This window comes from Sprattus sprattus (genome assembly GCF_963457725.1).
Source record: "Sprattus sprattus genome assembly, chromosome: 17".
NCBI classification, from domain to species: domain Eukaryota; kingdom Metazoa; phylum Chordata; class Actinopteri; order Clupeiformes; family Clupeidae; genus Sprattus; species Sprattus sprattus.
This window is the reverse complement of record NC_137915.1, coordinates 24,700,963-24,717,371: the sequence shown is the minus strand read 5'-3', so window position 1 is coordinate 24,717,371 and position 16,409 is coordinate 24,700,963. Positions and strand designations below refer to the sequence as shown.

Genomic DNA, 16,409 nt, shown 5'->3' with positions numbered 1-16,409 from the left:
GAATGTAAAGAGTGAAACATGATATCAGATACAAATGAAAAAGCTGTGTCTGAGTTCACCGTAAACTGGATCATAGTGGTATGTTTGGGTAAAGCTGAGGGCTACAGCCATTTATCAGCTTCACTTTGAGATGTGGGTGAACCAGTGTTTGAGGAGAACAGTGCCTATAAGAATACATAAATTATACTAAATATTTGAATGTATTTATATTTAAATATATAAGAAACCACAAGTACTTTTTATACTTAACTTTGCAACACATCATGTTGTACCTATACACATTTCATCAGACAAATAAAGAGATTCGTTTTTTAAGAAATAAGGGCATCGTGTTTTTACTCTCTGACTGAGTAGAAAACAAGGAATTTACACGTTTCATGGTGAATTTTTAACACAAACAAATACAGTAATCTTACCAGCCTTCTGCAAAGTTTTGCACTCCATATTTGTATTGTTGGATTTTAGTAGTGTGGTTATTTGTCATCTACCATGGACTATTGTGTGAAAGACAATAATAATATAATTTAAATAAAACATCATAGACCTCCTACAACATAGCTGACATTGTTAACTACCACTTTATGTAAAAAAAAAAAAAAAAAAAAAAAACTACTTGGTAACTCAATAGTTCTATTAGTGTGAATCATTAAGTTGTCAGAATCAGACACAGAAAATAAAATAAAGGCACCTTTACTGTGTTTATGACCACAGTCCTTTTTATGGGTTTTGTAAATGATGAACACTCACCTGCTGTGTTGGTGGTAACGTAACATTACACAAAGCATTATGGGGCAAACTATTACACACATGGAGGCGGTGTACCCCCTTGCATGCTACAATATAGTCTTATTTAACTTAAGGTAAAACAATATTTTTTCACTTCTTAAATTCTTGAGATCATACAGAAGCATATACTGTATGCACATAAGGCCTGCCCTGGATCTTTTCTCGTTAACACAGCAATACATTGAAGAAAGTTTAATAAATGTAAGGACCTCTCTGTGAGTACAATCAATGAAACACACAAACCCTATGTTGGCCTTCAGGGATCAGTGAGTTATAATTGGGACCTTCAAGTGTGTGCTCAGCTCTGTAAGTCATACTTACAGTGAGTCCCAATCTGCTATATGAGAGTGGGTCAATCCCCATTGACATAAATGAGGGGCAATGGGATGATCTCAAGTGGTGCACTCAGCTCTCCTGCAGGGGGGTAGGGTCTGTTGTCAATAAGCTGGGGGGGGGGGGGGGCTTACGGACCCAGCAGCGGTAGAGATGCGAGGGGAATTAGTGGGTCTAAAAGCACTAATAGCATCAGGCAAAGCGTAGCTGAGGACAACAGCAGTGAGGCAGAGTGAGGAGGAGAAGCGCGCATGCAGCAGCCTCTCAAAGATGTTCGCCAAGCTGAGAAGCGTTCTGAAGGGGCCCACGCCTCCGGATACTAACCCACCTCGAGCAGCCTCCCCAGCCCCTGACCCTGCTCCTGCTCTAGCTCCTGCTCCTTCTCCTGAACCTGCAAAGGTGAGGCTCCCACTGATTCTCACTTAGTTATGAATTTAAAAAGTAATTTGTATTGTAGGTATGTAGGTATTGTGTATGTATGTATTGTGTATTTGCATTTTGTGTGTGCGCATTGTACGTCGCTTTTTTGGATAAAAGCGTCTGCTAAATGACTAAATGTAAAAGTATGTGTTAGATGAGAGGTTGAAATTGTGAAACATTTTAAGTTTCTGCTTTTACGTAGTGTAGCTGTTAGTGTTTTCTAGTTCAGCAGAACAGATAAACTGTAAGCTGCACGTATACAAGGTGATGTGAAGGCTGGTGCAGAGCTGGATTTAGTGCATATCACATTCTTTTTACACAGCTGTGTGAAGCATCAGAAGATTATTGTTTCTGTAGAGAAATGGCTTTCAATAGGTAGTGAGGTTTTTTGGAAGTTTAATTGTATTTGCAGGGGATTTCATTTTTGTAGCCATCTGAATTTGTGGGCTCATCATATTTTTTTTGCTTGGTTTGGATGATGTGGGGAAAAATCAAACGGGGCTGATTGATAATGGATATATAGTTATGTGTCAAATTGAAATGGTATGAAATAAGATGCTTTTATGTGGCATTACATTTCATTGTATACCATCTCAGGTGTTGCTCAAATAATAACAATAATAATAATAAACTTTATTTGTAAAGCACCTTTCATTCAAAACAATGCACATCAAAGTTCTTAAAGGGATAGTTCGGGATTTTTGACATGAATCTGTATGGCTTCCCCATTACCAGTGTCATGCAATCACGCTGACTTACCCCCGGCAGCGTCCTGTGAGCAGAGTTCTCGTCCAGTTTTGGTCAAGCCAAAAGTAGTCCGGCAGGTTTGCTAGACCCAGCAAAATAAAACGTTTCTCTTCCCAAAACATTATGTGTTCAAAAGAGTGATATATTTGCATCCCAAAAACATGGTAGTGGAAAAAGTCACACCTCGTTATCACTTGGCCCTATTTTCAGTACGCGCGATACCGCAACCTCACAGCTAGGGCCTACCTATTTGATTCGCGAAAGTTGATTCGCCAAAGTTGCCTGAGAGAAACGTCCGTCACAGGAAAACGATGAAAACTGGTTTGGTACCATCCTCAAATTCATTTTAATACCAAATGGTCATGCGAAGGACAGATAAACACCTGTGTCTTTCTCACTAGCCAGCCAGGATATGCCCTATGTAGTTCTGTGTTCCCCTGCAAAAATGGAAGAAAACTTACAGCATGACATTGCCAGTAATACTGCCAAAAGACACCAGTTAGTGTGTTGGCAAGCTTCTATTAGTGTCAACTGTGCTGTTGGTGGTGTTTGCTAGGTTGTTGCATACATTTTGGGTAGTTAGCTTTCTAGTTTCCGAACATCCATATTGCTGCTTTAAGACAATGGTGCAATATACATGAATACAATTCAATTGAATCTATATCACTCAGTAACGTGAGGAACTCCTGAGCTGATATTAGTGGGAACAGATGAACGAATTTCCTTATCTTATGTTAAGCCTGATTGCTTGTGTTGTTTGCAGGAGGATAAGCCTGCAGAGAAACCTAATGAAGAGAAGAAAGATGAGAAACCAGCAGGTGAATGAGTCTGGACTCAAGCCTCATGTCATAATTGTGACTCTGATGACTCGTGCATACAAGCTTTTCTCTTGTGCGTGATCTCTTAATTTCTCTTATGAGCAACTACAGAAATGACTTAATCGTCAGCAAACCAAACACACTTATATTGCTCAGGGAAAAAGCTCAAGATTTGGTATGACTAAGCTCTATTCAAATGTAATTTTACTTGCAGGAAATGGTACCTAATAAAGTCTGTTAAGCTAACCGGCCATGAGGTGTGTGGCTGTATGTATAGTATATGTTATGTAAGACAGTAAGACAGCACATATAATAACTTACGGAACAGCACTAGAAAATGCATCTGTTTAACATTAACAGCAGTGTTTTTTTAAGTAGCACCAGGTCCTCATCAAGTATGCTGTGTTTCCTTTCTACAGAGTCTGCCCCTGCCCCTGCCCCTGCCCCTACCCCTGCGGCCGCTCCTGCACCTGCCCCTGCCCCTGCCCCCACGGCTGCCCCGGCCCCGGCTCCTGCACCTGGAGGAGACAAGCCACCAGGGGAGGGGGGCGAAGGGTAAGAAACAAACCAAAGGAGGGGTGATGGGTTCAAGGGGGTTAGGCTACACCTATTCACACAGGACCAAAATGTGACTTCAAGACAAAAGAACAGCTCTGAAAAACTTTAATTGAGCATGACACACACCCACACATTCTCTTGCACACACACAGACACACATTCTCACACACACGCACGCACACACAAACCCTTCCTATCTTGCCCAAACTGTCTTTCACAGTGAGCCGTCAAATCTTTTTCCATATCAGCTGATTACTTGGGTTCAGAGCATATTGGCATATCTTGTGTTTCTCAGCTGATTGAGCATGGAGATGAGGTCATGGGCCCAGGGCCTGAGGGATGCCAATGAATAAGCTGACTTTGCTTTCCCATGTAAAAGTAATACAAGTATATATCAAGGAGATGAGTAGCTCGTAGATCCTTTATTTATACACAGCGTTAGTCCATCTTCAGGGTTTAGCTGGGGTGGATTTGGTGAGTAGGTATTGAACAGATGGCTTTGAGAGTGTTTATATCACTTCAATCAGTGTATATTTATATCAGTTCATCCAGGGTGTTTATTTGTTTACCAAGACTCTAATATCTCATTAAGCCGTGACAGTCTGAGAGAAGATTTATGTGTGAGTAATTAGTTAATTAAATTAATTGAGTTAGTTTTGTCAGGGTTGGCAGTATTCACCGGTGTGCAACTCGCAGCACACACACCTTTCAGCAGATTACACGATGCACACAAATGAGGTTAGTAAATTAACAGATCCCAGGATTAACAGGCCCTCTGAGGAGACTATGGGCCAACAGGACCCTTCGAAGTTATCTGAGTAGAGTTGAGTAATCCATTAACATGGTGTTTCATCAACTGTTTATAAATTATAGTTTTTGTTGCATAAACTAATTAATGACAGATGATCCCATATGAATCATTGCAGAAAATAAAAATAAATCTGTGTTTTGAGATAAACAGGATTTAGAATATCATTGCCCTAGTCTAGTGTGACTGTGGGCTGTTGATGGCAAATGCTTTCATTTAAATATTTCTTAGGAAGTAAGTATAATAGATTTTCCTGGTGGCTCTGTGTTATAACAAAATGTTCCAATATTTTGATTCATTGCTTTTCCACTAGTGTGCAGTAGTATGGACCTGAGATGAACTTCAATCTGATGAGATTTGTATTGGAAGCTGTAAGTCCTACTACTGTCCAGTAGGGGGAAACACTCTCTCAGTCCAAATCAAGGGCCAGTTGGTTTTATGGTGAAAACCATCATTGCAGAGGATTCAGTTTTTTTAGGTGTAGTTTCTTGCCATGGGCAGGATATTACATTAATATTAAGTTGGTAATTGTATAACATTTGCGTTTTTGGTGTCTGTGTCAATGTTTCTACTTCAGGTGTTCATGTTCTGTTGTTGCAGGCAGGAAGAAGAGCCACCTGCACCACGGCCTATAGTGATAAACAGGTACGCAGATCAGCTCCTTCGCGATATTGTCATACGAATGAAGGAGCGAACAGATATCTACAAGGAAAAGGTTCTAGACCCATACGCCTCTTCCCCTGAGATAAGCCCTCTAGCCAGTAAGTATGACCCATGAACTTTAGAGCTCAAGTATACTTACTTTTACATTCTAAGTTCCTGCTCTTAAGTCTACTTCAACTCTCACTTCACATTGTAGCGCCACTGTACACAAAGGAGGGGTATAAACTAAAACTGGAGGAAGACAAAAGGAGGCAAGAAGAAGCGGACCAGAAGAAGAAGGAAGCAGAGGAAAAGAAAAAAAAGGACGCAGAAGAGAAGAAGAAAAAAGATGAGGAGGCAAAGAAACAGAAAGGAGGAGGAAAAGAAAAAGAAAGAGGAGGATCCACCAGAAGAGGCAAAACCCATAGAAAAATCCTTCTGCCCAAAGATCTCATGTACGTTTTTGGATGTCTTCCTGAATCCCATAGAGAGAGCGATGGACAAGTATCTCGGAACCTCCGTGGACCCGTTCACAGGTGAGTTGGCAGTGTCAGAATTATTTGATGTTTGAAATAAACAAGTATTCCTGTGGCCAAACCAAAAGGGCAAGGTGCTGACAACACCACCCAGTTTGGTGCCCAGGGAGCACCCATACTGATACAATTATAACGCTACAACACTTCAAGCTTTGGGAAAAAGTGTACTAAATATATTGGAAAATGTTAAGGAAATCTGTTTAAATTGTTTTTGCTTTACTTCAAGCTTTCTCTGTATCTGTTCTAGGTTTATTAGGGGTTTCAGTCCTCAATCTCCAAGTTTGGTCATCAATTCTTCAATCTAGCTTTCTTATTTCCCTTAGCTCCCCTCAGCATCTAATCTATGTGTACAGATTATCCTCTGAGTAGAACTGTCTGTGCTCTGTAAAAATCTCTTTCGCCTGCTCTCTCTGACACTTACTTGCACTGTGTCCCCTCTTTTCTATACCTCTTTTCTCTCTCTCTGTAGATCGCCGCTACATTGCCTGGTTGGCTGTGCTGACCATTGCCTTCAACTACAACCTCTGGCTTATCCCTGCTCGCATGGCCTTCCCTTACCACACACCAGAGGCCATCCCTATCTGGTTCGCATTTGACCTGATTGCAGATTTCATCTACATCGTTGACATGATCATTTTCCAGCAACGCTTGCAGTTTGTGAAGGGCGGTGACATTATAGTGAGTGAGAGACTAAATGTTGTGGGTTGTAGTTAGGCAGGTGAAGGAGTAATCCTGTTTAGGTTAATATGAGTGTTTTAGTTAAGAATCTGAGAGAAAATAAGAATCAATGCCTTCTACATGCATTTAAGGAATGTGTTGGGATGTCTTGTTGTCTTGAGGTGTGGTTTAAAGTATGAGGGGCTTTAGACAGTCAAGTCTGAGCGATAAAGGAGAGAGAACTTGCTATGACTGGGTGAAACTCAATAATATAAATAATTGTACTATTTCAATAATGGATAACACATGGCTTGATTTAAAACATTTTTTTTAAAGATGATCATAACTTTTTCCCCAGTATGACCGAGATCTAACGAAGAAACACTACAGGGAATCAAAAAAGTTCCAGGTACTAAACACGCGTGGAATAATACACTATAGGTGTTGTGTGTTACTGTTATGTGATAGATTATATATCTATATAACAGTCATTATTTGAGTGTGAGCATATGTAAATATGTCTGTGTGTTTGTGTAGATCTCAGTGTTCCTTAGTACACTGACTAAACTGATTTTACTCTCTTTCTTCAACAGAATTCGCTGTTATCCGTTGCGCCCTTTGACCTGCTCTATATCCCCTTTGGGTTCAAGTCCATTTTCAGAGCCAATCGCCTGCTGCGGGTATGTTGATCTGTATCCCCATTTCAGATTATTTTCTTTCGGGGTTATGTACATATCATGCGGCAGAGCTGAATTCAGTGAAGGTCGTACTGTATGCTGGTACAACACTGATTACCACAGTTATGCAGATGATACATAGATATAGCTGTCTCTCTCACCAGATGACTACAGCCCAGTAGACTCACCGTGCAATTGTTTAGAGCAAAGAATAAATGGAGGGATGAGCCAAAATGTTGGACAAAACAGAAACAAATAAGGAATAAACAGAGATTACTGTGTTTGACAGCAAAGTGAAGAGAATTAGCATTAGCAGACACCTCAAATCTAAAAACCATTGAGACAGAGTCTCTGAATGTTTTTACATTTTTAAATCTAGGTTGAAAGCATTTCACTGTAATTGCCTATAAATGAACTCCAAACCTGCACTCTACTCTTACTGCTTATAAATAACTTAATATTTCGTAACTTAATATTTCATCATTTAATTTTAATTATATATTTTTCACTTTGTTTTTCTTTTGGATGTTGCTTTTGCTTTTATTCATCCATAGCACATTGAATTGCCTGTATATGAAATGTATATAAATAAAATGTATGTCTTTTTAACAAGAGCTTACTGCAGATGTTCACCAAAAATCACAGAGATGCATAATACAATCCAAATTTGGGCACGTCAGTGCTCTCGCATAAACATGGGCGTGGAGCCAAGTTGTTGCTTCACTGAATAGGCATATGCTTAATCAATTCGTTATTTGAAGTAACCTATAATGGTCATTCCCTGGCTATTTAGTGTAGTCTACTACACACATACATTTTATCCTTGGCTTTAAACTGATCATATTTATTGGTGGTTCTGTGGACTTTAAAGCACTGATGTGTCAGTGCACCTGGCGTGGGTTTGTGGCGTGTCATCATGATGTGCTTTGGGGCTATATAGGGGCCTCATCCCGGTAATTAGCCCCAGGCCTCACAATGTCTTAATCCGGCCCTGGTCGCCACATATTATACAGAGCGGACTTGGTGCTTGAGAATCACCTGTTGCAATAAACCTGTATTTTAAGTATGACTCCTGGTATTGTCTGTTAAAAGAAGCTTTCTTTTTTGGAGGTCGTAGGCTCCTGTTCTGGCTCCTCAGTTGGCCTTTACCTATTTACAAAGAAGCTCTCCAAAGACGTTTGTTTTTTACTAATTTTCGCTAGTTTGCGGGCTTATTTTTTGAGTGACGTATCACGTGAACGAGATAAGCGCCTTGACGTGACTGATTAAGTGACGACAGGCACAGGCGAATGTTACGTCCGGGAAAATACGGTAGTTTTTCTAAATAAAACACCTTTCAGACTCTAATAATTAATACAGTGGAAATTTTATCAAATATGTATTCTTTCTGAGCGGGCCGGTAACAAATGCCTCACGGACCTGTATTGGTCCATGGCCCGGTGGTTGGGGACCACTGGCGTAGGCAACAACACACGTGGGATTATCCCTTACCTTCCCCACTCCCACGAGTGCTATATTGCTTTCATGAAACAATTCTACAGTCAACAAATTAACATTTCAACACAAAGTTATTGATTAAAAATGGTTTATTTCGCCATTGTTTCTCCGCAACAAAATAATAACAATAGTTCCATTGTCAACGTCTTGGTTTGGAATTATACGAATTTTGAATTAACTGTTATCATCAACACGCTATAGAATATTTCATCGTGGAGTGATTTATTATTAGCTGTGAAAAGTCCCCGTTGGTATGTTGACGGATAATTTATAGCATGGAACGTCTCTTGTCCAATCAGAAACAGCTAAATAACGCGATAGAACCCAATTGTTTTATAATATCCTATAGTGTGTTTTACTCACAAGGTGACTTGCTTACCCTTGAGTGGTGGGGTTTGAGGATAAGGGTCAGGATCACAGTTGTGTTTCAAGTCAGGCACTAACTGCTGATTCCTGTGCTCCTGCAGTCCGAGGCCTTCGATGAGTTCAGTGACCGGCTGGAGGGGATCATGACCAAGGCTTACATCTGGAGGTAAGGGAAGACCTGAGAGTTCCTGAGAGTTACTCTTTTCAGACCTTTTTTCCTGCTTATAGAATTCAAACACTTTTGGGGGTTTATTTTCTGTTCTATGTGCCTCTTGTTGAATGCAATACTTAATGCTCTTTGCTTGTACCGAGTTTGACTTTACATAAGCTGAATGCCCATTCTCCAGTACTCACACAAAGTGTAAGCATTACAACCTTGCCTGCTGCTCGTCCTTTGTTATTCATTTTTAAGAGACTTTTCTGCCCAGTAATCAGCAGTCTGCCCTAATCTGCCCTCAGAGTCATCCGCACCATTGGATATCTGCTTTTCATTCTGCACCTCAATGCCTGTGTCTACTATGTGGCTTCAGCCTATCAAGGTATTGGAAAAACCAAATGGGTCTACAGTGGAAAGGGCAGTGCGTAAGTGAACTCACTACTTACACAGTGCAACACACACAACCAAACACACATCAATTAGAACATCAATTATTCATTTAATGATAAAGCACCATAACTATACTGAATTGTCGGGTCCGAATTGTTTTCTCTTTCTATTTTGCCCTGTTCCCACGGTCTTTACCCCCCATCCCCTTATGACCACTCCATGTGTTTTACGCATATGGCTTCCTCTGACCTGTCCATTTCCCTCTCTTTTTCTCTTTCTCCTTCTCAATCGTTGTTCTGTAATAGCTACTTGACCTGTTTCTTCTATGCGGAGAAATCCCTGCTAATGATAGCAGAGCTACCGTTCCCAGAGACAGTTTTCGGTCAGGTCTTTCAGATGGGGAACTACTTTTTTGGGTCCCTTTTTTTGTCCACAATTCTCGGACAGGTAGAACATCTACGTATTCCCTGCCGTTGCCTGCAAGCATTTGTAACCTTATCCTGCTTTCTGCCCATGCTTCTCGTGACTGAGCCTTGGCTTGTCATTTTGAGCTCTTAAAATGTTTGTTCTGCAATGTGTGTTGCGATGCGTGTTCTCCTGCTTTGTCCTCATTGTTCATTGGCTGGGCCGGGTCTAGTTTAGATTAGGTGCATTTGGTGCCGGTACTGTGGGTCTGAGGCTTTGAGCTATGGCAATGGAGTGATGTATTTGAGCACTCGGGCCTAAACATTGTGATTTGTGTAATTTGAAAGCAAAATCAAAGTTTTGCATTTGTGTTTTGATTTTCGCTCTAAGTTTTTGTGTTTTGCCCCTGTGTGTAGATGCTGTGCATTTGGATTTAGGTTTTGTCTTGCGGTGGTGTAGGCCCTATTGCCTTTTGGTTTTTGGTGTTTGGTTGGAAGCCTGGCCTTTGTTGAAGCAGTCACATTATAATCCTATAGAGTAGACATTTCTTTCTTTTGGAAAGTTTTTTTTTTCGGTTGATAAAAGTTCAACTTCTTAGGAAAAAAACACCCTATGCTTTTTGGCAGCTGACCAATCACAAGAGGAACAGTCACACCTCTTAGTCCAGGCAAAATAGCCCATTTTGGAGCCAAAAATGGAATTAATTGTAATAGAATTTTTTTCAGCATAGATAATTTCTATGAGGTGTCCAGAACAACATACTAAAAGTCCTAAGAAATCCAAGTTGAGGAAATATGTTTAATTCTCATCAATCTGAGATGTGTGCTAATAATGCATGGCAAAAATACACCTCAAAAAAATATTTTTTTCCTTTACTCCTATCAAAATAAAAATTTTACACAATGAAAGTACCCATGAACATTAACATTTTTTGTATTACAAGTTTCTTTGAAAATGAATTTGAATATGCAAATGAGCTATACACTAATCGAATATGCCCAAAATACACCCAATGGGATTATTTTTTTCCTTTACTCCTACCACAGTAAAACTTTACATAGTAAAAGTATACATAAAAAGTATTTTTTTTTGTATTACAAGTTTCTTTTTAAATGAATTTGAATATGCACATGAGCGTCACACTTATTGAATATGTCCTGATTGCATAGTCAGAAACACCATACCCCTGGCAGGTACTACCAAGCCAGGCAGTTTTCAGGTTAGAGGCCAGTCTAAAAGCAACATTGCCATCTCCCATTGGCAATAGGATGATAGGATCAAGATTTGGCTGATGTATTTGTCATACATATGAATGGTGTTTCTGCCTATGGACATATTCAATAAGTGTGGAGCTCATGTGCATATTCAAATTAATTTCAAAAGAAACTTGTAATACAAAATTTTTTACTTTTCATGGGTACTTTCATTGTGTAAAGTTTCATTTTGATAGGAGTAAAGGAAAAAAATAACATTTTGAGGCATATTTTTACCATGCATTATTAGCACACATCTCAGATTGATGATAATTAAACATATTTCCTCAACTTGGATTTCTTAGGACTTTTAGTATGTTGTTCTGGACACCTCATAGAAATGATCTATGCTGAAAAAAATTCTATTACAATTAGTCTGACGTAAAACGCTATTTTGCCTGGACTATCTGTGTCGTCCCATTGCACTTAAAGAAATTGAGAATTTAGGTATTTAGCGTGTTATGTTCGAACTGAGCACAGTAAACTCTATGACATGACAGTTAAACTGTATCACCAATATTCATTTGTGGAGTTAAACTGGACAGGTCTTAAGAGTTTCTGGTTAGTGTTTGATGCTAGCAAACTTAGCCTATTATCTAAAGTTATCTCTACAATAGCAAAAGTTGTTATGGTGGCAAAAGACGCTCTCAACTGCATTTTCAAACAGCGTTTTTTTTCTACATGAAAAAGCACTCTGAGCACAGTTTTGTGTGAACACGTGTGTGCGCAACCTGCCTGGGCCGATGTGACATTGATGTCTATGCGCTGAATTCTCAACTTTTAAGCGCACCTAAAAAACGCTAGAAAGATGCGATATGCAGCGGTAAAAGGTGCACCATAGGAAACAATGGTTTTTGCTACCTCACGTTTGGTGTGTTTCAGCCCTTTTCTAAAAACGCGTCGCTAGCAAAACCATTGTTTTCCTATGGTACGGCGCACCTTTCGTGTGCACCTTTTATCCTTGTATCGCATCTTTCTAGAGTTTTTTAGGTGCGCTTATAAGTTCAAATATTCTCAACTTTTCAGCGCAAGACGAATAGTCGCACAGCCCATCAAGGTCACACTCGTGACACAGTGTGTTTTGAGCACAACATCTGCCTCTGTACCTTCTGTTCCTCTGTGTTCTTGATGTCCTTTGCTGCAGCTTTTTGCCTCTGACTGGAAAAAAGTTGATCAGTGTGCCTGCGAGCTAAGAATGTTTTTCTTACAAGCGTGACATTGTTTATTATTGCATGTACTTGATGCCTGGAATCAGTATATTTTTTACTTTTCCAAAGGATGTTCTATCTGACCATATAGATTCTGTAAGATATTTGTGATAATGGAATTAATATAAAGGTATAGCCTAAGCTTTTATTGGTTATTCAGATGTTTTTTTACTCACCATGCATGATTCCACATTGCAATGAGAAATGTTTGATTAGGAACATTGCTGACTGCAAATTTGCCTGTTTTTCTCTTTCTCCCTTCAGGTACCTGCGCTGTTATTATTATGCTGTGCGAACACTTATCAATATTGGAGGACTTCCTGAGCCACACACAGTCTTTGAGATCGCGTTTCAGATGTCAAACTTTTTCGTTGGTGTCTTTGTATTCTCAAGCTTAATTGGACAGGTAAAATGCTTCCCAGTAGAGTGAGGCTCCCCAGCTGGCAATCAGTACAACTGGAGATCTACTAGGTCATAGAACTTCTAGACCCCCCTAGAACCTCAGAATAGACATATGGCTGGTGAGAATGTGTATGCACTGTTGACCACAATGTCTACTGGAATTGAACGTTTATATGCATTACGTTTCTCCAAACTAAACAACCTTCCTTAAGAGTGGCAGAAACATTCCCTTTTTTCTAACATCCAATTTCACTTAACCTTTCAAATATGCCTACACCTGTCCACAGTAAGATGTCACTGTCTGCTTGCTGATATATGTATGCTAAATTGTGTGAGTGAGTGTGTGTGTGTGTCAGAGGGAGAGTCTGCCCGTTGGGTTTGCCTAAGGTTATGATGCTCTCTACAGATGAGGGATGTCATCGGGGCAGCCACCGCTGGTCAGACCTATTTCCGCAACTCCATGGACAACTGTGTGTCCTATATGGTGAACAACAACATTCCCAAGCTGGTGCAGATCCGTGTGCGCACCTGGTACAACTACACCTGGGACGCACAGGGAATGCTGGGTAAGTCCATTCTGAGAAGTAACAACTTTTGTGTGGATATCCCCAAAGGGGGGGGGGGGGGGGGGTGTTATCTTATGAGGGGACTATGAGAGACTTCTTGTTATTGCTGTCAATATGCCTTTGAAGCTCTGCAAGTTTTTGTCCTTAGCGTAATAAAAAGACAATCCCCAGAAACCTTGAATATTCTTTTTTAAAGATATTTACAGTTCGACTAATAATAATAATAATAATTAGCACTTTGTAAGGAGAATTTAACTAAAATCTTGCACATTTCATTTTCTGAGTGACAAAACAGCTGCTAACGACCCACCCGTTAGCAAATGAGGGCTATTCATATGTTAAATGCATGGTATAGAAGGCGGTGAGGACAAACGTATCCACTTTGAGCTGGTTTCTATAGTTACGTGCTGAGTTATGCTAGCTAACTAGCCAGCTAAGCAAACTTGTAATAACCTTAAAGGCACCCAGTGCAACATTAGAGGCTTGAGATTCGAAAAATAAACTTTCAATTTCTAGTCTTTATTACACATAGTTAGTTTCAATAATTCCACACCATTACATATCGACAGTCAAGGAGCATATCGACATTCGAGGAGCAAAGATGAGACGTCGTTGTGTGGTGAGAACTGATAGAAAATCGCGCTGCCAGCGCCGCCGGTGGGGAAAGGCCATTTTTTTTCAAATCTTTATTTATTGGTGCCACCAATTAATAAAGGGCTACGCTTTTGCGGCTAGTTTTAGCGCTCTTTTTAACTCCCAAAGTATCAAATAATGATGCAAATGTGCTAATATGGTGAAGTAAATGTCAATATCATAAAGATCCACTGGGTGCCTTTAAGCAATTTAAATGGAAGACTTCCATTCACATAAAATGATAGCTAGTTATCTAGCTGATGTTATAGTCTCCTCGATTTAACTCATACAATTATAATGGGAAAAGATAGAAACCCTCTATGCCTGTGCAACTTTGAACGAGTTCATATTCATGAGTTCATATTTTCGACACATATTAACATAAAGAGCTCAGCGCATTTATTACCTTTCCTATGTGTGTGTAAAGAATTCTGCCAGCCAGTAGAAACATCTTTGTGTATAATGTTCTTCAAAAACTTACCCTGCTTGAAAATGTTGCAGAATGCAGTCTGGAAGTAAAATTTGGCAATAAACACAAAGACATTCTGCCAAGACGTTCACACGCGCAAGTCGCGGGAGATTTATTACAAACTGTAAAACTAATAAGTTGCAAAGTGGACGTTAGGGAGACCGCGCCACTACAAAACAGCACCATATGCTAACTTCGGCGATTTGGGAAAACAACTATTATCAAAAAAACTACCACAAAAAAAATCACATTGCTGGGATTAGAAAATGTTTTTATTTTTTTCCCCCTGAGATTTGTGGGAGGCTGTGTTGTGATTGGTGGACTGTCTCCCTACTCAGATGAGTCAGAGCTGCTGGACAAAATGCCCCTGGTCATGAAAACAGCCATTGCTGTGGACATCAACCTGACCACCTTCCAGAAGATAGAGCTCTTCAAGGTTGGACATCAACACAACATCCACTTGGCCACTGTGTGTGTGTGTGTGCGTGTGTGTGTGTGTGTGTGTGTGTGTGTGTGTGTGTGTGTGTGTGTGTGTGTGTGTGTGTGTGTGTGTGTGTGTGTGTGTGTGTGTGTGTGTGTGTGTGTGTGTGTGTGTGTGTGTGTGTGTGTGTGTGTGTGTGTGTGTGAGGATTGAGGGGATTAGAAATATACTCCTTGCAGTAACACTTTTCTACCCAGGGCTGTGATGGCCAGATGCTTGTGGACATGTTACTGAGGCTCAAGTCCATTATCTACTTGCCTGGAGACTTTGTGGTGAAGAAGGTGAGGTTCTGAGAAATCATTCTCCCCTATAGGGAGGAAAGGCTCTGAGGTTTAGCAGCCCCTCTTCCATATCTGACCACACATTTGTATCTGCAGGGAGACATCGGCAAGGAGATGTACATCATCAAAGCAGGGGCTGTGCAGGTGGTGGGAGGTCCAGATAATTCCATCATCTTTGTAACACTGAAAGCAGGATGTGTGTTTGGGGAGATCAGGTAATAGCAGCATGCTATTATTAGCATACCCTTTTTTTTTAGCATATCTCCATTAATACCCTGAAAGTGAAATCATCTGGCCTTTTCCACAGTCTGTTGCAGTCATCAGCCAATGGTGGCAACCGCAGAACAGCAAACGTAAAGGCCCACGGCTTTGCCAACCTCTTTGTGCTGGAGAAGAAAGATCTTTTCGACATCCTGGTGCACTACCCAGCGTCCCAGAAGGTGCTGGCCAGGAAGGGGAAGTAAGTAGTCCTGTGTGGCTGTGAGGTCATAGAGTGACGACCAATTACATCCAGACCTGGTGAAATTACTCAATACAACGTCTCCAATGATGATCAGGCACAGTGTTTGTATTTCAGTCTCGAGTGAATACTGCAATGACTAATGTGAACTTTCCCTTTCAGGCAACTGATGAAAGCAAAGGGTCCAGTGGCTGCCAAGGCGGCAGAGGATAAGAAGAAGGGACTGACTCTGTTCGGACCCAAACCTCCCACCCCAAAGTTTCTCCGCGCTTTCGGACCTGGGCTTAACAAACAAAGCCTCTTGGAAAGGATGAAGGTAAGGAAAAATCAGAAAACCGCCAACCGTCTCTAGTAGCTTCATGCTTCATATAGAGGTTAGTACACACCAACATATTCAACCACAGATCAAACATATTTATTCTTTTACAGGCTGCTGCTAATTCATCATAAATATACAATCCATGAACTCCGGTGACCAAAGAAACTAAAGATTCCAGTATCTCAATACCACAAGATGAAATCTGCTTTTTTCAGTTTTATGTGAATAGTATTAAATGTTTTGGGAGGCTTTTTGAAAAAACTGCTTGTTCTTAGATGAATGTAAAGAGTGAAACATGATATCAGATACATATGTAAAAGCTGTGTCTGAGTTCACCATAAGCTGGATCATAGTGGTATGTTTGTGTAAAACTGAGGGTTCCAGCCATTTATCAGCTCCACTTTGAGAAGTGGGTGAACCACAGTGTTGGAGGAGAACAGTGCCTATTAGAATAAATTCAACATAGTAAATATTTGTATATATTTAAATATATGAAACCACAAGTATTTTTTATACTTAAAGGTTGTAACACATCATGTT

At 40.3% G+C, this 16,409-nt stretch overlaps 1 protein-coding gene across 1 annotated transcript; it reads left to right on the top strand.

Moving 5' to 3' along the window:
* Nucleotides 1-1,389: 1,389 nt before the first annotated feature.
* On the top strand, nucleotides 1,390-15,902 carry LOC308378564 (cyclic nucleotide-gated channel beta-3-like; the record flags this gene model as incomplete). Its single annotated transcript, XM_080855504.1, is given in 18 exon segments — nucleotides 1,390-1,518; nucleotides 3,050-3,104; nucleotides 3,524-3,659; nucleotides 5,071-5,231; nucleotides 5,330-5,483; nucleotides 5,485-5,648; nucleotides 6,118-6,326; nucleotides 6,664-6,714; nucleotides 6,899-6,985; nucleotides 8,947-9,011; nucleotides 9,305-9,427; nucleotides 12,523-12,664; nucleotides 13,067-13,226; nucleotides 14,667-14,764; nucleotides 15,007-15,090; nucleotides 15,187-15,305; nucleotides 15,398-15,550; nucleotides 15,713-15,902. Coding segments are annotated over 18 exon segments (2,280 nt in total).
* Between the last annotated feature and the right edge of the window lie 507 nt (nucleotides 15,903-16,409).